Genomic DNA, 25,277 nt, shown 5'->3' on the forward strand with positions numbered 1-25,277 from the left:
CATTTGGCTGAATAATAAACAAGTACTAAAAGCTTGGGATAATTCTTCCAGCCCAGATTTCTTTCTGCACAATTAAATTTTGCTCTTAAAGCACAATTAGCAATATGGTGCCAAAGGCAACTGGAGAGAGGAAGGGTGAGGTGGCAGAGCTGCAGGAAGCAATGAAAAGAAACAAAAAGGTTAAGTTGAGTGTGGCACAGTTTGTATGGAAATGTCAGGATATTTTTAAAATGTTTGTTGTGCTTGGCTGGGCTGTGCTTCTCAAATTGCAAGGACTTTATCCAAATGTAATTCTGAAACCATCTTTAGAATTATATGATGGTAAAAAAAAATACTCAGTAATAATTACAACACATTTCTAAATAATTACACACCTCACCATCACAAAGGACTGAATTGCAAATCCAATGTCGTCAAATTGCATTCTGGGTATTTTTGGCATTGTTTCTCACTACTTGCCGTGAGTAAGATGAGGTAATCAATACCACTCTAATGTTTATCCGTTAAATCTGAAGCCAAGGCATATGGCATATAAAGGGACATTTATATGCTATGCTAGTTAAGCATATACACTGAATGCATTGGGAAACAGCTAGTCTGGCTCTCTCCAAAGGTAAAAAAAAAAAAAAAATTAATATTATTAAAAAATAATATGCCCACCAGCAGCATTACATTTAAATTATTAACTTTTACTGCTGTAATATTTTCAGCAGTATCTTTCCTTGTTGTTTTTATGTTTCTATTTATTTCTATTTATGTGTATGGATTAAACAAACACGATGTAGCCCATTAATAAGTAAGCTTTTGAGGTGCTGGTTGGCATATTTTTGACCTTTGGCAATCGCCAGGCTAGCTGTTTCCCCTGCTTCCAGTCATGCTCTGCCAAGCTCACAGCTTCTGGCTTCAGCTTCATATTAAACTTACAGATAAGAGAGTGACATTCATCTTCTCATATAACTTCGAGCAAGAAGGCAAATCAGCTTGTTTCTCAAAATGTTAAACAAAACTGCCAGATTGGCTATGGATTATCCTGTAGATTCACACTGAGATGACTTGATGTATGAAAATAATGGGCATATATCGTGGCGTTGTTTTCTGCTTCGTCCGTTTTACTCTATATCAGGACAATTAAAGTCACGTTTTAGATAACATAAATCTCCCATTATGTCTACTGCATTCAAAGGGGATATTTCTTTCCCAAGTTTCAAAACACCCAAATTGTCTGATGGACAACTTCCATCAAGCATGCTTTCATCTTGTCAGTGCACACACACACAAGCACATAGGCTACATGTATAGCATCTGGACATCACACGAACCCCCAGAGCGCCTGTGTTTTTACTGGTTTGTTATTTGTTAGCAGACCCCCTTTGGAGCCTTACTGTGTTCCATTACTGCACAGTATGTTATAAGCCAAACAAACTGACAATAATGTAGCTTGGCATTTATTTTGAAACAGGTCTGGCTCTGCCAAAGGTAAAACTAATACACCGGCCAGGACCACTACATTTTAATAATAAACAATTATATTTTATGAAATAGTTTCAGCAGTAACTCCCTGACCTGTTAAAAAAACACAACTTGTTGTTTTAACATTTCCTTTTGAGTATTTTTAAAACAACAAGATTTAGAGTTAATTTTAGTTAATTGGTAATGCTTTGTTTATACTCGCGCTTATGGCAAACCTACACGGATGGCCCTAGCGTTGAGCATGCACAGAGGCGTTTATACTCGATGCGCTGTTTGTTGCATTAATCTCCGATTTGTTGCATTAATCTGTATCAAAATCTATGTAGACAGATAACGAAATGATATGTCGTTAAAAATAAAAAATAAACAAGACTGTGCCATCATGAAACAAAAGGGGAGGTTTCTTCAAATCGCCACAAACGTCCACCTGGACTCAAGGATGAACTGACTTGAATATGGTCAAAGGTCAAGGTAACTGTGACCTCACAAAGCATGTTACATATGCTAATGTGACATTTCCCACAAATTTCTGATAGGATAACGTGGTGAAGTGATGACATTATATTCCAAAGGTCAAAGGTCAACTTCACTGTCTCATAATGTTCTGCAAAAGCCATTATTCAATTCATTAAATCAGGGACAGAAGGGAAGATTGTGACCATAGTTCACATTTGGTTAGGATACTGACTCATTTTGGCACTAATTTGGATGCCCACCTTGAAACTGGGGTGATTATATAAATCGTTTGTGCTGTGTGTGAAGCATTCACCTTTCAGCAGTTGTAACTGCTTTGCAGCAACATCCATAATTGGCGGATTGTCTTCTGTCATTGCTACAACTTTATGTTCTATCAGAATCAGCTGGATTGGCCAAGCATTTGAAAACATGCAAGGAATTTGACTGTTGTTTCCCGCAGCGAACTTACACACCGATTTTATTCATTTATCACTACATCACAAATCAAAAAATTGCCTCGACTCAGAAGAGGAACAACTCCCAGGCTTTGATCTTGTCCTTTATGTACCCCTCTAAAGTCACTTTTGGACGTGTCAGGGACGGTTTGTTACGTAACTTATGTACACAGCTTTATTTACTTTTGAAAGTTACGTCACAAAACTAAAGTGATTTGTCAATATTGACTTGGTTTCACACGGGACACGAACAGTGGCTACTTGGGTGAAAGTCTGTGTCTTTTTGACTGAACATCCACCCTGACCTCAACCCATAAGCAGACTTTTTGCTCTTAACAGTTGCTCTGACCGTCAGTTGCTCTAGCCTTGGTTGAGAGCTCAGCGCATCTCATACAGACTGATATAAGATTTGCAGGAGCCTGCTGCACACGCTGAAAGATATGAGTCTCCTCAGGAGGAACAGTCTGCTCTGTCTCTTAGTGGAGAGTCCAGTCCAGTTTTTATTGATTACAACATTGACAGCAGTTTATATGTTTAGATGCTATGGCTCAGGTGAACTGGAACTTTTTAAAATTTCCTGCATGTGTCTCTACGGTCTGCAGAAGACAGGCTCCACCCCCAGCATTAGTCATTTATTTTTTATAAATGTCTTTGTGTAAAAAATGTTTTGCTATTGCAAACTAATTATAAAAAGATCCCATGCATGGAAAAGCTACTTCATATATATTTGAAATTTAAAAAATCTTATATATTTATATTATTATTATATATATATCTTATATATTTGGTTAACGCAAATATGAATGCATCAGAACCAGAGAATGATGTACACTTTTAAAATTCAAGATAATATGATTCTATGTTCTTTTAATATTCATAATTACTGTATATTTACTAAAAATAATATATAGACAAGTACAATATCGAAATAGGCCAATTAAGCTCACAATGCACGTCTAGACAATTCTGCACACTTTTAAGAACAAATATGTAAATATTCATTAACGTGCACACCCACAGGCACATAATGTACAAGGAGCGGATGCTGATGAAGCAGTGGCAGCCTTTGGGCTGAGAAAGATGATTGATGGAAGGGAGTTGATGACTGTGTTGGGTGGCTGCTCACTCCCATTCATTCTCCTTCTCAACCCTCCCCATCACTCTCTTTGTTTCTCTGTCTCTCTCTCTCTCTCTCTCTCTCTGTCCCCCTTCCTCCCGTCACATCTGTGTCCAAGTCTTTTCTCAGGTGATGAGTAATGGAGGGAGGATCTGTCCTGCACCCCCTCGTCCTCCCTGCCATTCAGTGTGTCAGCATCTTCCGCATCCTCCACTGTTAGGACCTTTTTAAAACCAATGTGGGACAGATGAGGGAGGAGGACGCAGAGGGAGATAGATAAAGACAAAAAGAGATGGTAAAACAGATAAAAAAGAAGAAAGACAGTGAGAGAAAAGCAGAGGGTAAAGAAGAGCAAGCCAGAGACAGCTGAAATGATGTGACCAAAGACACTTTGAAGCTCCACTTAGACCATGTCATTGATCATTAACAAGAGAATATGTCTGCCAACCATTCATATAACAGGAAGTTTCCATGTTACTATTTTCTAGCTGATCTCTAAAGCCACAATTTGAACCTAAAAATGTTGTATTATGAGCACAAACAGACCCATAGCCTCATGGGAGACTTCCTGTCAAAGAACACTGACGTTGTGGTCGCACCAGAAAGTGACAACCGATTAAACTGTGTGAGATGGTTATTAGGATTAGCACAGAGCAATTAAATGTTAATGATATAATGAATAATGAGCCCCCATTTGTTCTCATTAGCAACAGTTGCTAATTGTATACAAGGCCACTACCGGCTAAAGCAGGGAGTGAATGATGGAGAGAAAAGAGGAAAATGAAAGAGATCCAGCAAGAAAAAAGGGGTAGGAATGGAGGAATGGAACACACCATGGGTGAAATATCACTACTTAATTGTGATTTTGGGATTAGAACACATGATGGACACCTCAACCCAAGTCCAAAGTCAAACAGTCCTGCTGCAATATATTGCCTGACATTTTGTTTAGACCCAGGAGCAGGTTGGAGAGCTGTGCAGCTGTTCGGGGAGCACAAAACCTCTCATTTCCTGAAAGCGCCCAGAAATCTGAGACAGCACCGATAACAAAAGTAGTCTTCTCAAAAACAGGATTTTAATAGAGGGTTGGGGCCTGTTTCTTAGAAGCACTATTTTTTGTGAATAACACATTTATTTATTTTTTTATATGTATTTTTTTTTCATTTTGTAGTCCTGCGGAGGTGGCTCCTCTAGTATAACCAGAGCGCCCCCACCAGGCAGCAAGCTAGACCCGCTGACTGTCCAGAGGGATGAGCATCACTTCAGGGACCTGGCGGCAGTGAACTGGAGTAGATTAAGAGGGGAAATTATTTATAAATTTCGCTTCAATTATTTATTGAGCAATTCCTCCCAGTGTTTACTCAGGGGTTATTAAATATTATGCTGCTAAGCTACTCAAAAGACAGAATCGTCAGAGGACATACCAGGATACTTTTACTTCCAGCGCTCACAGAACTCAGAGCTTCCAGAAGCAGCGCTCAGAATGCAATTAAAGGAGCGGCTGCTCAATCAATTTTCTCACCATTTCACTTTTTTCCTCCTCTCTTCTTCTCTTTTCATTTGGGTTCAGCAAGAAAAATGTGCAGTCTCTGGCCAAACACAGTGTGGGCAACTGAACTATGTTGTTGTGTACGTACACAGACACTGGTGTATGCGTGGCTGGGAGGTAATGGAATAACTGCAACTCAGCTAATCCGATCTGTCTCTCTTTCTCCATCTCCAGCCCCTGTCTCCCTCTCTCTATCGCACTCCCTCAGTACATTGAGAGACAGACCTCTGTCTGCTGGCTCGGGGACTGTCAATAGTTTGTCCAGATAGTAGCAGCAGGCTTAGCCAGGGACATGAAATGTAGCCTTGGATTTTGTCCTTCTTGGCTCCCACAACAAACCATCTAATAGGTTTTGGTAAGAGGGAAAGAGAGAGAGAGACAGAGAGAGACAGACAGACAGACAGACAGACAGACAGACAGACAGACAGAGACAGAGAGGTAGGCAGTACCTATAGCCAGACAGTAAATGAACACTACGCAGCTAAAGCAAAATCATCCTGGCTGACACCGATAACACACACATACATTGTCACGTCCTCACACATAGTTCATCCTACTTGTGTCTCCTACAAATAGCCACTAGCGCACACACACAAACACACACAACTACTCACACACACAAACACACACACTTTAAAACAGAGAGAGAATAATGTAAAATGACTACACTTTCACTTCATGTAAAAAAAAAAAAAAAAAAAAAAGCTCACAGGGAAGTGTGTGTTTGACACTTCTTCAGCACTCTTACTGCTTGTTGCCCTTGTAGGGATTCATTCCATCTGCTCTGCTCCCTCTCGAGTAAGACAGAAAAAAGCAGAGGTGTGTGTGTGTGTGTGTGTGTGTGTGTGTGTGTGTGTGTGTGTGTGTGTGTGTGTGTGTGTGTGTGTGTGTGTGTGTCCTATTGCTTTGGGTGGCTCACTTTACCAAAAGAGAAAACACAAACCATTGCTATCATCCCTCTCCACTCTCACCCACACTCACAGTTTGTCTTGCCTCTCCTCCCTCACTTCACTGTGCTTTCACACGTGTGTGTGTGTGTGTGTGTGTGTGTGTGTGTGTGTGTGTGTGTGTGTGTGTGTGTGTGTGTGTGTGTGTGTGTGTGTGTGTGTGTGTGTGTGTGTGTGTGTGTGTGTGTGTGTGTGTGTGGCCAGAGGTTGAAACACTTCACAAAGCAGAAAAAGACCAGTTAAAGGCAGTCAGAATAAAGCAAAATGTGGCATCTGCTTGATAGTTGTAGTAATCAAAGCCAGAGACACATTAGTGTGTTTTTGTTGCGTGTGTGTGGTGTCATGTCAATTTATGTTGATAAGGTTTTCTCCAAATGACATACACGCACATATATGCTCCATCAACACACAGTGTCGAAGGCTGGTGGTCTCACACATTTCAATGGAGCAACACTGACCCCTACTGAATGCAGCCATTTATCAAATGTATTGTATCAGTAGCAGTATGATGCGGCTAATCACAGCATTTCATATGAAGCCTTTGAAAGCCTAGGCTCAAAGGATAATAGGTTTTCAACAACACATTTTAATTCATATGCAGGACACTTCACTTTCTATCTAATCAGGTTGATAAGTGATGCTATATTCTTTCAAGTGTATCATTGAGACTCAGCAATAACAATTAAAAAGGGTTTTAATGAACAAATGTGAATAATTCGCATTGAAGATTGCTCCTTCTCTTTTGTTTTCTTCTTATTCTCTATCAGCAACCTGTTACAGGACAATTTGATCACGTATGGTTTCAGTGATATATACTTTCAATGACCTCCGTTGTTGGCTGCTCTCTTCAAAAGTAATGATTGTCCAGGAGAGTTCGCTGGTGAATTTCTGGCACGGTGCTAAGGGAGAACTGACAACACTTTCAAATGGCAGTTTGGGGATTCAGCAGGAAACTCAGCTGATTTAAGCTCTAACGTCGGTCTGTTTTTGATTTGTGGTCCGGAGTGTGTGCAACCCAAGTTGGACAGGAAAGACGAGTTTGCTGAAATACCAATCAAAATGAACATTACATAGGGCAAATCTAAAATCTTTTAGTTTCAAAAATAAACAACTGATAATGTCTTCCCTTTTTTTCATGTTTACTACAAGGAAGTTGTGCTTTACTGATTGCATTGATGCTCATTAAGTGCATCTGCATCATTTTAGGAGAATACTAAGTGTAGGTAAAAATATGACTAGCGAAATGTTTTTGTGTTATTATTTCAGCTCTGAGTAGAGCCAGCAGTTCTCCGCTCAGGCTGCATAAGGATGCAACAACCTCAAATGAGAAGAATGGGACAGAATGTGTATAGACTTCTGGCTTCTGCAGGTTAAGTTTAACGCTCTCAAGACACGGTAATAACTGAAGGAAACGCAGATGAATTTATCTCCATATTTTTCACTTCCTCTCCTCTCTCTTTGTTTAGAGAGATTTTAGAAAATCATCCTGAAATAATAAAAGTGAGGAGGACAAAAATAGGTACACTGTGGTTTTCACAATCAAACTTTTTGTGGTAGTGTTGTCGTTATTCCAGGAAGTAAGCAGCACATGAATAACTCTGCATGTGTCCTCTTGTGTTCTCACAAGTCATTTTATTTTATTTTTCAGAGGGCTGCCTAAATGGAATGATGCAAATTATACCCCCGAAAAATCGTATTATTGTCCATGTCTATAAAGACAGCAACACCGTTTGGTCAAACGGTTGCCATGATGATTGATTGCCATGAAATCTTACTCAGAAATAATTCTCAGGACTTTGGTGATACTCTGATGTTTCTTTTAGCTCCACCATGAGGTTTTGTTTGAATTACTTGTCATTTAGTGCCACCTTCTAGTAAAAAATCCATCTGTTCAATTTACAATGGTACATTCATGACCAAATTCCTCCAAAACAAACAGCATTCCCAACAACTGTACTTTGGATTCAGTGCTAAATAGCAAATGCAGGCATACTAATGTGCCAAACTACGATGGAGATGAAGATGGCAAAAATATCTGTTGGCAGCATGCTGATATTAGTATTGCACTCAAAGAACAGCCTCACAGCAAAGTTGTGAACTGTTGATGAATTGTTAAAGGTGTACTTTTACCATACATGAACATTGCTACTGTTTTGTGGGGATGGATGTCTACCATAAATGAACATCTCATGGGCATTAGTCATTTAGAAAAACTGTGCAGTCAGTTGAAAATTGTCAGCACCCCGAGTAAAGCAGAAATGCAACTGCAGAAAAAAAAGGTTCTGTGTAGGAAAAAATAAAAACTGGTGAAGAAATGGAAATATGCATAAATAGACGGCATGGACAGTTACACACTCAATCACTTAACAACCAAAGAGAAAGAAAGACAGTAATTAAATCCATTCTCTAAAAGTGTAAATATATTTAAAATATCACTCGGTGCATTGTAAATGCAGACACACAAGTGGCATTTTCAGCTTCTTGACAGGGAGACAGAGAAAGTAGTTAAACAGAATAATAAAACTGCTGCCTGATGGCAGTGGCGACAGGAGCCGCTGTCTTTTGGGAGTGTGGGTGGGTGTGTGCCTACAGCTAAACGAGGGGAAATGACAAGTCAGAGTGGCAATTTTCAATGTTCCAGATCCTCGTAGTGCTGCTGCTACCAGCACACACAACCAGTGTGCTTGTGTTTTGCAACACAGTAACAATAAATGCATTAGTCCACTATGCGTTTAAACAATAATTATTCAAACAAAAGATTTCAATTACAGCAGTGGGATGTGGGTGGATGATGGGGGAGGAAGGGGGTCAAAGAGGTGAGAGAAAGAAAAGGGGTTGTATGTAACAAGGGTAACTTAGCCTTTCTTTTTCCCCAAAAATAACAGTTGTCCACTGTAATTATTAGTAAATGTCACTCAAAGAGGAGTAAATAGTGCATTTGTTAGCCGCGGTACCCAAATGAGTGGGTCATTTAAATTAAATAAAACTACAGGGCCCATTCACATCATAATTAAGGAACATGTTATTACAGCGGTGTGGCTGATTAATAGTTTTTGGGCAACAATAGAGCTCAGATCATATATAGCACAGACACTGGGGTTTGTTGAAAGTAAGAACAAATATAGAAAACCAGCCTCATAGCCTCTGTTTTAAAAGTTGTGAAATCAAATGACCTCAAACTAATTCACAGAAACAAAACGGGACCAGGTGACATTCTAGTTTCTGCATATGTGGGCAAATCCTTGACGATGTTGTGTGTTGTCCGCTGAGTGTTACATAAGGGTGATGGACAGATTGGACAGAGTTTTTATAATATAATACGTCAGATTTACCATGCAACTTTATAATAACCGAAAACTCAGGCAATTGTCTGGACATCAATTTAACTTTATACTTCATTATATTGTCAAACATATTCAAGGACAAAATGAAATCGGATTACTACTGAGAGGAAACACTGTAGGCCTTCAGATTATATTCAAAGGCCTTGTTAACAAGGATCTGGCTTGACCCTGTGCTGCTCTGGTCCACGCCAAAAAGTACTTTAGGGAGAAGTGTATAATAAATCACACATGCATAGCATTTAAAATTACTGAAACAATACATTGTAAGTCATTATGTGACCAGAGTATGAATATTTAGGATTAAAGGTGGTGGTTTTCTGTTACTTTGTCTGTCCACTTTAAGTGCACTTACACACACAGCAAGACAGGTTATGTGATTTCAGAAGCTTCTGCCAGAATTGAAGGACAAACAAGCGTCAAACTGTGAGCCTGGCAGGGGAAAGAGTCCAGCGCAGCTATTATTACACACACACATGCACACACAGTGATGAAAGATGTGCATGTTCATTGACAAAGACAGTGTGAACTCTCTCTCTTTCTCTTTACACACAAACAAATGTGTGCAGATACATAGAAATAAACTCATTCTTCATACATAACTCCCAATGTCCAGTGGCTACTCTCCATCCTGTATTTGTGTCAAGGGAACAGATTCACAATGTATTTTATCTTAACGCCAGCGGTTCTCCTGAATGCTACTTAATGCTTTTAGCTGAGAGTTTCCTCTTGAAACCTATTCAGCAGTATTTGTCAAAGAATGAAGAGGACACTAATGCTTAAAAGGATGAGTTGATCTCGTAAGAATTAACGAGGCAAACAAGGTCATCTCTTGTTCAAGGTTCATGGGGTCATATACCCAAAAGCTTCCTTGTATTGCTTGGAACATTAACATTAATTCATGTCTTCTTTAAATGAGGATACATCTTATGAATAAAATAAAATAAAATGAATCTTAAGAAAATGTTAAAGCTGTTGATCTGAAGAGAGGTACGGTAAGGTGATCCAGTGTTAAGTGCTACAGAGCAGATCAAGAAGGGAAAACGAAAAATAAGGTGTTACGTCAGGAAAATAAGTTTACCTAAAATATTTAAAACCTACGGAGTAGTAGCATAAGAGGTAGTAATACAAAATTGTTAGTAGATGAGAAAGAGTTTTTTGGGGTATTAAAGGTAATAATAAGATTTTAGAGAATGATATGTTTTTATGTTCAAGTGTTTAGGGCTTATAATAGGCATCAACAAGAAAGCTTCATAATAGGGAGATTAGTTTCCAGTTATTATGTCCTGTTTTATTTTGGTGAAAACACCTTTGTCTCTACATCTGCCTTGTGTGTTTCCAGCCTGTGTTTTTATCTGCCCCGCCCTGAATGTTTTCACCTGTCCATTATTAGAATTGCTGTCACCTGTCCCTTGTAATCACCCTCCTTTCGTTGTGTATTAAGTCTGTGTGCCCGTCTTTGTCTGTGCCAGTTGGTTTTAACTGTTTTATTGCACTGTAACCGCCACAAGTTTCGGGTGAATTTCTTATTGTTTATTCGACCACTCTTCAATAATGTTACTCAGACTTTTGCCCAGTGTTTAGGAAACCTTTGCCTGTTTTTTTGGACTGCTTACCTGTGTACCAAACTCTGCCTTCAAGTGAGGACCTTTTATTAGAACCCTCTCTGAGTATCAAGTCTTGCTATTGAGTCCTTTGTCTGCTGGTACCCATGTATTATTTAGTTATATTTATAGAACATAAATCTAATACTCTCAAATGTATCCTCCTGGGGCCCGACCATTTAATGGATAAAAACACTGCTTTGCCCGAAATTGAAGCCACTTTCAATAGACCTATAAAGGCATTACAAAATATAGTAGATCTACAATCGTACCAACTGGCCAACTTCTTTTTTACATCAAACTGATGAAGCGTCGTCACCAGTCGAAAACAAAGGGTTTTGAAATGTCTTGAATGACCACATGACTCCACATCCTTGCTGAGATATGTATCTATAAAAAGTCTGATGAAGCAGAAAGGCTAAGTGAGGAGCTCACTGCGGGTGTTGTCTAAATGTTTTTTGAATACAGTCCCTTTTCTTCTCTGGAAAAACACACTAATCCTTTCTTACACAATACAGAGAAGGTGAAGCTCAAGGACTTAACCCCTCTTAATGGATTTAGTTTCCTTACAAAAATGGGAATACAAGTTAGAATGAAAACATCAAAGTTACATTTCTTTTGCCTGAGCTGCTTTTATGAAATATGAAGGTGTTATGAATAAGGCACACAGGCCTTGCAACATTGGGCATAAATCTTCCACAGTGCACCCCATAGCAGGTTAAGCACTGAATTTAATTTTGTAATGATTTGACACGGAGGAGAGAAGAAGAACTTTCTTTTAAAAGTATAGCCATCAATTCAAGTAGGAAGAAACATTATATTCTAAGTCCAGTCATGCACTGCTAGTACTATTGATTGCCCTGTAAATTTAAAAAGTAGGATGTAAGTGTGGGGTGACAATTCCATGTGATATCAGGAATTTGAGATGGGAATTATCCAGCAACCGTAATTCTCTCGTCTTCTTATTCAAAGTACCATTATCCTTTGACACCCTTTCTCTGCTTCCTTATGTCTGCCCTTTTTTCTCATTTCCCTTTGTCTCTCCCAGCTCAGGGGGACGTTAACAGCCTCTGTAAGGAAAGGCAGTGGATAAAAACCACTAGATAGTGTTGAGCTGCATAAGTTACAATTTTAAACATATTAAAAAACAGTAGGAGATCTGAGGCCAAAACAAGTTTTGATTTGTGAAGAAATACACTGGGGGTTCTTGTGGAGGACTTAACAAGTACTCCATGTAGGTCAGTTAGGGACTATACAAAAAGTATTAAGGTATTATCATTTTTCGTTTTTGCTGAAGGGAGGGTAGTGTTGCTTTTTTAGTGAAAGCAGGGGAGCATTTTTTCTTACCCCATATTTGTAATTCACTTCATATCTTACATTTGTGAGTGTTTTTTTTTCATGTGCACCATATGCAGAGGATATGGGTCGGGGTGAGAACGTTGCGTTTCACTTCAGCACAGAGCTGTAATCTGTACCCGGGTCACTTGTGTGATGGATGTGATAAAGGCTTAGTATTCTCTAATAAGACTTCCAAATAAATAAAAACTACATTTTTATCCATGCCCTCTAGAACCAGACAAAGAAGCATTTTCTGATCTGACATCGCTATCGGCACAACGACATGTGCCTTTCAGAGGCTTTATAAAAATGACTTGGTTGGTTTGGGTAAAGATCTTACTTGGGGTTAAAATAAGCTCTTTGTTGAGGTTTGGGAAACATTGTGGTTTAGGTTAAAGGACTACTTTATTAAAGGAAGGGGACCGATGTCATCATGGTTACAATTATTAGCATGTGGTTAAGGTTAGGGAACAATCGTGATCATGCTTTTTTTAAGAGTTTACTATTGTTCAGACATGAAATAAACAGTATAGTCTCTCTTGTCAAAGTCCAATGTTTAGTTGACCCATCCATCCAGCCTGACCTCCTTCATATGTATACTATGTATATCTATTCTAATATCACTTGACCTCCATACATGGGGAGGTATGGACATACTTTGTAGCCCTATTCTAACATCACCTGACCACCTCTTTTGCTCCTGTCATAATTATTTCAGCTGGTATTGGGCTTTAATAATTAACTTTTTGAGATAACTGTTTCTGTCTGTCGTTCTTCTTGGGATTTTTGTAATGTTCGATATATACTGTATATTGCTTGAGGCATTAGAGTCATGGCTGCTGCTGACTTTTGACCTTTTCCAGTACGTTTTCTTTAATTAGACCAAATCAAACTAAACAACGGCTTAGCTTAAAGTAGCTGTTCCATATTGCCAAAAGAGAAGCCAACCAGATCCACCCTGTACACAGAAACATTGTCTCTGTTATTCCTCAGAATACAGCAGCCATAGTGTGGCTTATGATTCACTGAAGGGTCCACAAAGAGAGTCAGTATAAAGAACAGGACTCTTGAGGCTTAGGAGAAGAGGAGGAATGGATATATACTGTGCACTCCGACACATTCAACTGAGAACCAACAAGCTGCCAAAAAACCCTCACACATCTATTATGCTCTCTGCAGATTCAGTTCAATGGGTATTTCTCAATTGCTCTTCATAGATAACTTTTTGTTATTGGGTTCAAACATCAAAAAGAAAATATATGATTTAGAACAGAAGTGCTGCTTTAATCCACATTCTCTCTCTCACTGAGAGAAAGTTTAGCCTCTGCAAGCTTTTTCCTCACCTTAAACATGTTATCTGTTGTACCACCTGCACAGTGCAACTACAGATACAACACATCAAGCTTAATCCTGAACATGAGATATGTAATGCACACACACAAGCTTGGACACAGATAGATTAAAACAGTGAAACCGTGAAATGTTGCTCTAATGGAATGATTTTCTTTCTATTGTCTATTCCAAATAATACATTAGCAGCAAGACAAAAGCGCTAATTTAATCTGACAATACATGGTATTGTTCTGATATTTGCACCAAGTTAGGTGAAAGGCTGACACCAAGTGGTCAATTAAGGAACTACAATATTGTTGTAAAATAATATAGTGAGTTAGGTCTTTTTAGAGGAGCTTTAAAGAAAAAAACTGAACAGAGCTGTATTCTGGAAACAATTATTTGAAATCAGTCAGAATATAAAATCAGCCTTAGCTTCATCTCAGTGCTGTCAGTTTACAGTAATTCTAACAGAAGCACATTTTTAAGGAAATATCTTTCAATTGGAGGCAAAACATTTTTAACTCTTGACCCAATCATGTTTTTTTTTCCATATCTGTTTGGATTGTAAAAGCATTCAAATATATATGAATCAGAATAGCCTTTCAGTGACAAGGAAAAACAAACATTTCCCCAATTTTTTATGCTTTAAAAAAAAATCTGTAATCTTTTATTTCATCCATAATATCTGCAAAAGCACTTAACATGTGAAATTAGCAACAATCTTATGGATAGGGATAAATAATGGAGACAAAAATAAAAACAAATAAAAACAAACAAAAGTGGTGTAACACCCTGTTAAATGCAACTCTAGGCTAAAGCTAGACATTTCTGAACTTTTGCGGTTCCACTAATGCATTATCCATCACGTCAGGGCCAATGTGAATATGTCTTTGAACAGGTGTGCTCACCTGTTTCTGTATTGCTGCCATCTAGGATCTACTCCAAACCAAGTTTAGAGACCTCTACAGCTCTATTACATTTCATAAAAGTATTTTCAAGACAGAAGTTATTCAATAAATAACTTTAATTTAAGTTTGTGAGCTTGAGTGAAGGCGGCGGTTAATAAATATGGGCCCTGATCCATGGTCAGTTATACAGTAAGTGTTCTTGTGCTCAAAATCATAGCGCAATTAAGTGGAAGAATTTTTTAAACTTGAATTCACAGAATAAATATTTATTGACCAATTAAAAATTGACCTATCCCTGCATGACTCACAACACACTGCGATTCGTCCTTTAATAACATTACAACAAGTTAGTAGATGAACCTCTCTGGAATGCGCAGGATGACTTGGTTCAGACACAGAGACAAGTACACAAGAAGCAATTTTGCGATCTTAAACATTGCAACAGAAACACTGTAGCATCTAATCTAAAAGAAACACACCATACTTGTCCTTTTATCACTGGCCTGCCCATCATCATAAATCCAGGTGGATCCTCTGGTGGCGCTTCAGGTTACATTTCTGGGTGAAGCGTTTGCCACAGGCCAAGCAGCAGTACGGTCTCTCTCCTGTGTGGACCCGTCGGTGGGCCTTGAGGTTGCTCAGCTTGGTGAAGCTGCGACCACAGAGGGAGCAGCAGAAAGGCCGCTCACCTGTGTGAGTCTGCAAGTGGGCCTTCAGGTTGCTGGGATGGGGAAAGCACTTCCCACACTGGCCGCAGCGCAGGAGGTGCCTGGGGCCAGCGTGAGGGTGAGAGTCCGGATGGGGTAAAGGGTTGATGCAAAGGGAGTTTGCAGCGTGGTGTGTTTTGATGCTGACCCATGGAACACCAGTTCGATTATGTGCTGCGGCCTGTTTGTCGCCCAGGTGAACTCGCTGGACGGAGAGTGGGGGAGGAGGAGACGCTTTAGATGTGGAGGGAGTTCTGTTGAGGGGATTTAAGTTTGCGACATGAGAGGGAGCTATAGACAGTGCTGCGTTAGAACTGTTGGAGTGTGTGTGAGGGGCCTTCTTCATCGGTCTGTGGAGGTGCTGTAGAGCAGCTTGCAATCTGAGACCTGTACCCACTTTGGAATGTAGCTTCATAACCTCCTGCACAGTGGTTTTGTGGGAAATGCGGCTCTGCTTAAGTGCTTCTAAACTCCCTCTGTGCTGTTTTACTGAGCATGAGAAAGACTTTGTAATTTTCTTTTTGTTAAGCTCGCTTTGCACACACCCATCGGAATCGACAATTACCTCCTGCTTGATAGTCACACCTAACGCATCACTGTTTTGCAGTCTTGACTCAGGGGACGCTGAGGTTGAAATCTGATCTCTATTTGGGGTAACCAGAACATCAACATGTGCTGTGACACAGTTGGACAGCTTATGTTCTGTTTGTTTTAGAGGACCTCTAGTATTGACTGGATCACAGTCCTGTTCTGTTGCAAGTCTGTGATTCGGCAGTAAACCAGCTGCTGAAACAGTCATGCCAGCCCAACCACTGTCCACACCTAAAGATGGATCTGTTGCCATGTGCGTTTCCTCCTGGTTTTCAGGAAAGATGTATTCAGAAGAGATTTGTGGGTCTTGCTTAATAACATCCCTCAATAGTATCTCACTGTTCTCTTGAGTCTGTTTTGGTTGTGCCTCTGTCTTCTCAGCAGCTCTGTGGGATTCAGGTTCCACTTCACCTGGAAAAATGAATAGAACCAGTGGTTATATTATTGTCTTTAACTGCATTTTTAGAGTCATAAAAAAAGCAAGTTGGTTGCTGCCACAGCTTACGTGGTCGGCTCAATAAGGTCCAGAGCCTGAAAACATAATATTACATTCACCAAAATCGTTTTTTTCTCTCCATGTAAGCGAGAAGATGAAATAAATAAAATTAGGTTACAAAATCAGGAAACAAATAAGCAGTACTGCTCTGAAATGCTGGGGGCAAGTCCACTGAATGCTCTTAAAGCACACCCATCTCACTGCTGCAGGAATGCACAAAGGATGCGCAACAGAAATCGTATGGCTCTTCTAGACTTTCCAAATGTTATCGGACCAAACTGATTAAACGAGTCATTTTGAGGGAGTTCTGACATTAAAAACAATTTATCCTCTGTTTAACAGCCACAACAGTAAAGAAGGAGTAGTCTACGGCAGAGCCTCTGAAGTGCGCACAAGTTTTACTGAAACACGCATGCAGCATGCTCTCATGAGCACCCTGAACAACAGAAACACAATGTTTTTAGGGTCCACCAGCACATTGGTGCGTCGGACCCAGGGGATTTGTCCCGGTATGCCAGATTGCAAACACACCACTACTAGCTAGAAAAAGCTGTCGTAAGTAAGTGCTGCAACTCGTGTTTGAGTGTGATACAGTAGTTATGTTAAGTGTAATGTGTGTTGGTCATGGAGCTTCACTGCATTAAGAAAATAAGTGACATCAATTAGATTTTTTTTTATATGTATATATATATATATATATATATATATATATATATATATATATATATATATATATATATAATTTCTCATCATTTGTAGTGACACCTTGAGGCAAAATCAATAAAAAAAAAAAATGTAATTGAGGCTCTTTCAGCTTATATTTTTTAACTTGGTCAATAATTGTAATACTAATATCAAACTGAAACCTTTTCTTTACACATTGGTACATCCCATTATTATTTATCTTAATAGTAGTAGTAGTAGTAGTAGTAGTAGTAGTAGTATTTGTCTTAGTAGTAGTAGTTCTGATGGTAGTCATATCATGTTTCATCTTTATTCAAAATATAAATATAGATGTTCAAACTTAATATGCCAAAAGCAATGGACACAGCACAATGCTCACCATCAAGAGGTCCACTCCAATGCACAGAAGAACAAGATGGCTTATTCGCATTTTCATCCTTCACATCCACCGCTGGCAACACATCATCCTCTTCTGTCACCTGAACAGCACAGAGAAGATGGTTTCATGTGTTAGTAATGTGCCCTGTAGAGACCTTTCCTGTCAGATAAACCTGCATAAAGCCGACAGGAACAATACTGATTAAGCATCACATGAGATAGTCCTGTGACCCACCAGTGACTTCCTCTCAGGACTGAGAGTGGATGTAGGATTGTCTTCTGCCTGTGTTGACTCTGCTGTGACTTCCTGTGTGCAGCTTTTTGACCACATTTCCAAAGAGGCATCTTCTTCTTTCAAACCGAAGCACCCAAAACTGTCTGTAAAACAGAGAGATGCACTATAACACAATGCAGTGTGTGTGTGTGTGTGTGTGTGTGTGTGTGTGTGTGTGTGTGTGTGTGTGTGTGTGTGTGTGTGTGTGTGTGTTACATGTCTGCTTGTTCTCACCATCGCTCTGTTCTGTGGGCCTTTCTTCTTCAGCCTCACTGGACAGTTGCACATCATTATTTGAACAGTTGTTACACCTCCCAGTTGTGCTCCCAGTTGTGCTCCCAGTTGTGCTCCCAGTTGTCCTCCCAGTTGTGCTCCCCTCCTGCTCACTGAGTTTGGTCTCAGCCCATCGCAGCTGCTTCCTCAGGGACTCCACCTCCTGGTCCCTGCGCTGCAGCTCCTCCAGGAGGCCGTCCTCCACCAGCCTGGTGACCTCGTACATGGCCGTCTTCACCACGGTCTCCATCACATCTGACAGCTGCGTTTGGAAAGTTACAATCAGGGTGTCCAGGTCCGACATGACGGACTGAGTGTGAGAAATAGACTCCTATGTAATGTGTATTCTCACGCTTTAATGTAACATCACTGCTTTAAACTCACGATACGAGCTGTTCATTCTACCTCCAGGCTGCCGGCTAGCTGCTTAGCTTAATGTAGCATCCGTATGCTAGCCAACGCTAACAGCGTAAACACGTCATCACAGCGGAACACCACAGAAGAAGAACCCGTGAGGAACATAGTGGAGCGTCGCGTTGCCCTGGTTACTCGTGTTGTGTGTCTACAGCTGTTAGCTAAGCAGACTCATGCTTTAGCACTCCACCCTGTTAGCTTTGTGCTCCCCTCCTGGTTTCTGCCCGTGACGTCAGACACCACGTAGTACGGTGGCCTTACCTGAAGTAAAGGACAAAACGCGTTTTAGTAAAGTGAAACCCACAGGCTGCGCCACGCAGTCAGGTTTAACCTCCAGCTATTTAATGAAGGTTCTGATGGAACCAGGCTCTCTTAAAATGCTTAATCCACAGGAGGGGGAAAAAAAATACTATTTTTTAACCAAATTTAAGATGGATGATGCCTATGATTGATATGGAGATCTGACATTATTTCAATCATTTCCATAAAGGTGTTTTGATAATATATGTATTTTTTGTACTCCCGCATCAAAACCTGGGCCTCTATATTTTGATATTACATTATGAGTAAATGTCCACTTTGTACTTTAAAGGCCCCTTTCACAGCATTCATTGATATGCTTTGCAGGGCTGCTGTGCAACAGGCCTATAATCAGACACATTTAGCTGACCATTTACTGGAATTCCTGGGAGATATTTTCTTTTCCATTTTTGTTGTTCAATGTTCTTGGCCAAATAGCAAAAAATCTGTTTTGACCCACGCAAACCATTTAGTGTGAATTCCCAACTCCACCCAATGTCTGGAACACCCAGACAAAACTCAACCATGAGAGAAACATGCTCACTGTAGCTATAGAGGTTTGAATCCACAACCCTCTCCGGATGAGGCAACACACACAAGTTGCTCTGATCAATGTTTTTAAACATGCACAGCCACTTTTATGCTAGTTGTTTTCTGAGATGAGGGAAGATATTAGGATACCTCTCTGACACCTGTTAGACCCCCCTCTGACAACTATTTTAACTGCATTCTCTCTACTCAATCACCACCTATTCTTCTAGCAAAAGTGTTTTTTTTATTAACCCTCTACTGAAAGAGAAACCACTTGAATGTCACCTGGAGTACTAATTTATTTACAAAGATGTCCCTTGTTATCTTCAAAACTCTTGATCATGCTACCCTGATGCATCTCAAATCTGCATCTGCATCAACAGGTTTAGCTCTGGGTTGGCCTCTCTATTCACTTTGCACAATAAATCCTTCCCTCTCACCTTAAGCCTATATTCCCTTACCTGCATAAAAAAATGACAAAATCCCCACGAAAGTGAGTAGCATGTCAAATGACTAAAATGTAATTTTCTCATAAAGTTTAAAGAAAAAACACAAGCATTTTCAATGAGTTCATTGATTAAAGGAACGGTGTGTATGATTTCGGAATTTTCTTTTGGCAGACATGGAATTTAATATTCCAAATTTGTTTTCATTAGTTTGTAATCTACTGAAACAAAAAAAATGTTTCAGTCAGTTTAGAATGAGTCATTTATATAAGGAGCAGGTCCTCTTCTCTGGAGTCTGCCATGTTGCACCGCCATGTGTCTACAGTAGCCCAGTATGATCAAACCAAACACCGGCTCTAGAGAGAGCCTTTCATGTTCTACGTTATCCTTCGACATGCTGGGATGATGAGTTGCAATCTGCAAACTCACTACTTGATGCCACTAAATCCTACACACCGCTGTTAAAATAAAATAAAATCTTATTGAAAACATTTACAGATGTACTTTTTTAATTTAATTTTGAATATGAAGTGTAATTACAAGGACAATGTTACTCTGCCTTTCTTCAATTGCACTCAACCAACATATGCAGCAATAAATGTGGACAAACAAAGACGTATTTTATCAAACATGAGAAACATTGTCTTATATTTTTCATAGCAACAAAAGTATTTTTTTTAAATAAAAAAAAAAAAGAGTTTGGAATTGAAGAGAAGAAAGAAAAAAAACATCCAAGGATCATGTATTAAAATGTTCAGTTTTAAATCTAAAACACAAAATATTTCTGACACTCTCTCCCCAATAACTTCCCCAGCTTTATAGATCTGCCATGTGTTTGCGTTGATGAGATTTCAGATGATCCAGGCGTTTGAAGCTGAGGCCACAGACAGTGCAGCAGTATGGTCTTTCTCCCGTGTGGGTACGCTGGTGAACCTTCAATATGTCTGCCCGTGTGAAACTCTTATCGCACATGGTGCACCGATGGGGTTTTTCCTGTGTGTGAATTCTCCGGTGCAACTTCAGATTCCAGAGACGGCTGAACTTGTTCCCGCATACAGTGCAGCAGTAAGGTTTGTCACCCGTTTGGCCACACTTGTGTGTCTTTAGGTCAGAGAAGGAAGGGAAACCTTTACCACATTGGCTGCAGAGGTGGAGTCCCTGCCCCGAATGGATCCTCTGGTGGACTTTGAGGTTACAAGCTTGAGTGAAGGTCTTTCCGCACTGGGTGCAGGAGTACGGTGGCACTTGTCCGGTGCCTTTATGTGTCTGCCTGTGAGCCTTTAGTGAGGCTGAATCAGGGAAAGACAGGGAACACTGGTTACAGGTGTGTCTCCTCCCTCCTCTCCCTCCTGCCTGATGCTGCAGCCTCTCTCCCAAGCTTAAGGTATCATTGTATGCGTCTGACGCTCTATACATAACCTCTGTGCTGTCCAAAGATGGGTCATTGCGAATGCCCTGGCCCCTGAAGTTCAACCTGCCGCCTGGCTCACTAGACACATGTTCAGGGTACAAGATACTCGGGTCCTGTAGATATCCTTCTTCATTGATCAATAAACAGCTTAGCTCTCCACTCACATCAATGTTAGTCCTTGTGGGAGAGCCTGCAGTTGAACCCACTGCACCCCCTCTATTCCTTGCAGCGCCTGTTTGGTAAACTTGATGCTCGGCTCCTTCTGGTGCTTCCAGATCACCCTCATAGTGCCCCATGTAGCTCAGATCCTCATCCAGTTGGGATGGTGATCCTTGTAACCCTTCCAAGTTACCCATGTCTATCATATTGGAGTCTCCATATCCAGTCTTGCCAAAGCCACTTAATTCTTCCATACCATACCTGCTCTGGAAAAGTGGCTCAGCTGGGTCACCCGAGTGTCCATCTTGGCCTGATTCTGGCATCTGGTCATAGCCAGCTTCCCAGTTCAAATGATTTTTTGGGATCTTCTGGTCACTGAAATGTTTACTGGGACCCGGCAGACCTGATTCCTCTGTTTTTGATCAATGAGATGAGAAAAAGATTTTCTAACAAGTGTTTGGAAGTACATCATGTGTTGTATAATTTTCCTATGAAGCAGTGCTGCAGATGTGTCTACATACTCATGTTATGTGATCGAAAGTCAACATGATATTAATGTGCTTTGCTGAATGAGTGCATAAATGAAGAAACCAACCATCCAAATTGACTCCCCATCTCTCTTGGGACTCATTAGTTTCTGGTGTGATCCGAAGGGCTTCCTCCTTGAGTAGCTTATTCAGCTTTTCACCCTGTACACCTGGAGACTGGCAGACAAGCAGAAAGACAACATTTATACAAGAGGTTTTAACTTTACTCACCATAAGTTTGGCGTTAGAACAACATGCAGGTCTAAGTTATGTCCAGCATTTGAGTTACACAAAAAGGAAATACTTAAAATATAACAGAGGTTTTTAATACTGTGATAACTTAACTCCTGAGACATGAACAACCATGAAATCCCCATTGACTGTGCTTACAAACATTTCTAAAAACACATTTTGAACATCCCATTTATTGAAGCCAAAAACAGTGAAACAAACTGCCCTCTACCTGTGGTGCTGTCATGGCAGTGTGGGCCTCTGGTCTGGTTTCTTCCGCTTCATGTCTAGGTGTCTCTCCTTCAGTGCTTTGGGAGCTATTTATCTCTTCTTGCAACAAACTCTCCTGTTTTAGAATTTTTTCTGTAGCAGAAGATAGGGAAGAGCATGCATATTATTGGAGAGCATGCATATTTCACATTGTGTTTGAAGAAACTAGGAAGGCTAAGATGGGTCAAACTCTAATGGGTCATACTCCACCCATGTGGACTCCACCACAAAACTTTAAATCCTTTATTTAGGTGATAGTATGTGAATGTTTTGTTTACAGCTGTTTGCTATGCCCTCGAATGGCCCAAAAAAAGTAATTGCCGGTTTAAAGCAGCATGATTGATGTTGGGGCAGCAGAAACAAGTTGTAAACAAATCACTGTTTGCCTCTTTACACACCCAGCTAACACTGAGCAAAATCAGTGTTCATTTGGAGTCATTGTTCTTGCCAAATGATAAATAAAAGTCCAATATTTGCTCTCCTTTTAGCTCTGAATCTGGTTCTGTAGCTGCTAAATCTTCCTCTAAGTTCACCAGCTTGTTGCCAACTTTGTCTGTCTGCTGTTTGGTGCCGATTAGCGAGCTTACAGTTGGTTCATCAGAGATTTTTATCTCAGAACTTCTGCCCGCTGGTACTGGTGACAAAGTTGATAAGAGTGGGGAGAGTGAATAAAACAGATACGTTGAAAGATATAAAAAGCTCTACAGATCTAATGAGACTTGGAGAGTTGAGTGGTAAATGATCTGTCCCTTAACAGCAGCCCTCTCACATAGCTTTTGAGTAATTGTTAGTTTTAAAATGATTGATTGGTGCAGCTTCAAAGTTGTTGCAGGGCACATTTGTTGACCTAATCTCATAAAACATCTATTGTCTTTGGCATGTATGATTACTTAAGACTATTGTCTAGAACCCCAGCAGCTATCATCTCCTAAAGAGCTCGTGCTGTGATTAATAGTTTAATGGACACACTGGTAACTCCACACACACTGGTAACTCCACACACTGGTAACTCCACACTGGTAACTCCACACACACTGGTAACACACAGGTAACACACTGGTAACTCCACACACACTGGTGACTCCACACACACTGGTAACACACTGGTAACTCCACACACACTGGTAACTCCACACACACTGGTAACACACTGGTAACACACTGGTAACACACTGGTAACTCCAGACACACTGGTAACTCCACACACACTGGTAACACACTGGTAACTCCAGACACACTGGTAACACACTGGTAACACACTGGTAACTCCACACACACTGGTAACACCAGACACACTGGTAACACCAGACACACTGGTGACTCCACACACACTGGTGACTCCAGACACACTGGTGACTCCACACACACTGGTAACACACTGGTAACTCCACACACACTGGTAACACACTGGTGACTCCACACACACTGGTAACACACTGGTAACACACTGGTAACTCCACACACACTGGTAACACACTGGTGACTCCACACACACTGGTAACACACTGGTACTCCACACACACTGGTAACACCACACTGGTAACACACTGGTAACACACTGGTAACACACACACTGGTAACACACTGGTAACACACTGGTGACTCCAGACACACTGGTAACACACACACTGGTAACACACAACACACTGGTAACACACTGGTAACACACTGGTGGTAACACACTGGTAACACACTGGTGACTCCACACACACACACTGGTAACACACTGGTAACACACTGGTGACTCCACACACACTGGTAACTCCACACACACACACACTGGTAACACACACTGGTACACACTGCGTAACTAACTCACTGGTAACACACTAACACACTGGTAACACACTGGTGACTCCACACACACTGGTAACACACTGGTAACACACTGGTGACTCCACACACACTGGTAACACACTGGTAACACACTGGTAACACACTGGTGACTCCACACACAACACACTGGTAACACACTGGTGGTAACACACTGGTGACTCCACACACACTGGTAACTGGTAACACACTGGTGACTCCACAACACACTGGTAACACACTGGTGACTCCACACACACACTGGTAACACACTGGTGACTCCAGACACACTGGTAACACACTGGTGACTCCACACACACTGGTAACACACTGGTGACTCCACACACACTGGTAACACACTGGTAACACACTGGTAACACACTGGTAACACACTGGTAACACTGGTGACTCCACACACTCGCCTGTCCCGCTGGGGTTGTCCTCTCCGGACAGCCCGACTCTCCCGCAGTCCAGACACCTGGCCCTCCTGTCTCCATCTCTGTCTTTGCGGCGACTCTCCGACCACTTCAGTCTCCTCTTCAGGGTCTCCACCTGCTCCCTGCACCGCGTCACCTCCTCCAGGAAGCTGTCCTCCACCAGCCTGGTGATCTCATACATGGCGGCTTTGAAGACTGTTTCCATGACACCAGAGAGTTGGGACTGAAACGTGACTATCGCCTCGGCCATTGTGCCAAACAGTGTGTGAGAACAGTGAAACTGAAGAGGAGGCGACGTCCGACTGCTGCTGTTTCCCGCAGAGCTACGTCTCCGTGGCTCGGTGTCCAGGCTCGTTAGCGGTGAGAGAGTCGGTCACACATGCTGGTCGGTCCACATGTACCGTGTGTTGACCTCCACCACACAAAACACACGTTAAACAACCTGCAGCGTCGTGTCCACAGTAGCTCAGCTAGCTTGCTGCACTAGTGTGATTCAGAGGCCTTCACGATAAGCAAGTACATGAAACATGTAACAACAACCACCGTTAACATTAACGTCATGTATGTTTAGTGCACGGTGGGGGTTGGTAGTAAACAAAAAAACCCAATAAAAACAAGTCCCGTAGCTGCACTGTAACGTTACAGAATGAGCCTTTCACTTCCTGTTGTTCCGCAAACACCCGTACTTCCGGGTGTGGAGTACGGGTGGCGCGGTTGGACAATCTTAAGCGTTCGCGCTGCACAGGTGTGCGCAGGACGACGCCTCCTGGGCAGGAACACCGCACACAGCGTGAATGTTAGTGACCCACAGGTGTA

The 25,277-nt window shown here is 41.0% G+C and overlaps 1 protein-coding gene across 1 annotated transcript; it reads right to left on the bottom strand.

The window, feature by feature from the left end:
* Positions 1-13,592: 13,592 nt before the first annotated feature.
* LOC129095783 (uncharacterized) lies at positions 13,593-25,277 on the bottom strand. Its single transcript, XM_054604340.1, has 8 exons — positions 24,447-25,277; positions 22,175-22,305; positions 21,780-21,888; positions 20,443-21,596; positions 17,885-18,254; positions 17,612-17,754; positions 17,378-17,477; positions 13,593-16,229 (listed from the first exon to the last, which is right to left on the bottom strand). Exons 1-8 carry the CDS (start codon positions 24,709-24,711, stop codon positions 15,034-15,036), a joined length of 3,468 nt encoding a protein of 1,155 aa, XP_054460315.1. The 5' UTR covers positions 24,712-25,277; the 3' UTR covers positions 13,593-15,033.

This window comes from Anoplopoma fimbria, chromosome 9 (assembly GCF_027596085.1).
Source record: "Anoplopoma fimbria isolate UVic2021 breed Golden Eagle Sablefish chromosome 9, Afim_UVic_2022, whole genome shotgun sequence".
Taxonomy (NCBI): Eukaryota; Metazoa; Chordata; class Actinopteri; order Perciformes; family Anoplopomatidae; genus Anoplopoma; species Anoplopoma fimbria.

Excerpts from the sequence above, each read along its gene's own strand:
- LOC129095783 (XM_054604340.1), bottom strand. The coding sequence starts at position 24,711 with ATGGCCGAGGCGATAGTCACGTTTCAGTCCCAACTCTCTGGTGTCATG. Across the intron at positions 21,889-22,174 it reads CTGCCATGACAGCACCACAG|TCTCCAGGTGTACAGGGTGA; the intron begins GTAGAGGGCAGT and ends CTTGTCTGCCAG. Across the intron at positions 18,255-20,442 it reads CTCATCAACGCAAACACATG|GAGTCTATTTCTCACACTCA; the intron begins GCAGATCTATAA and ends CACATTACATAG.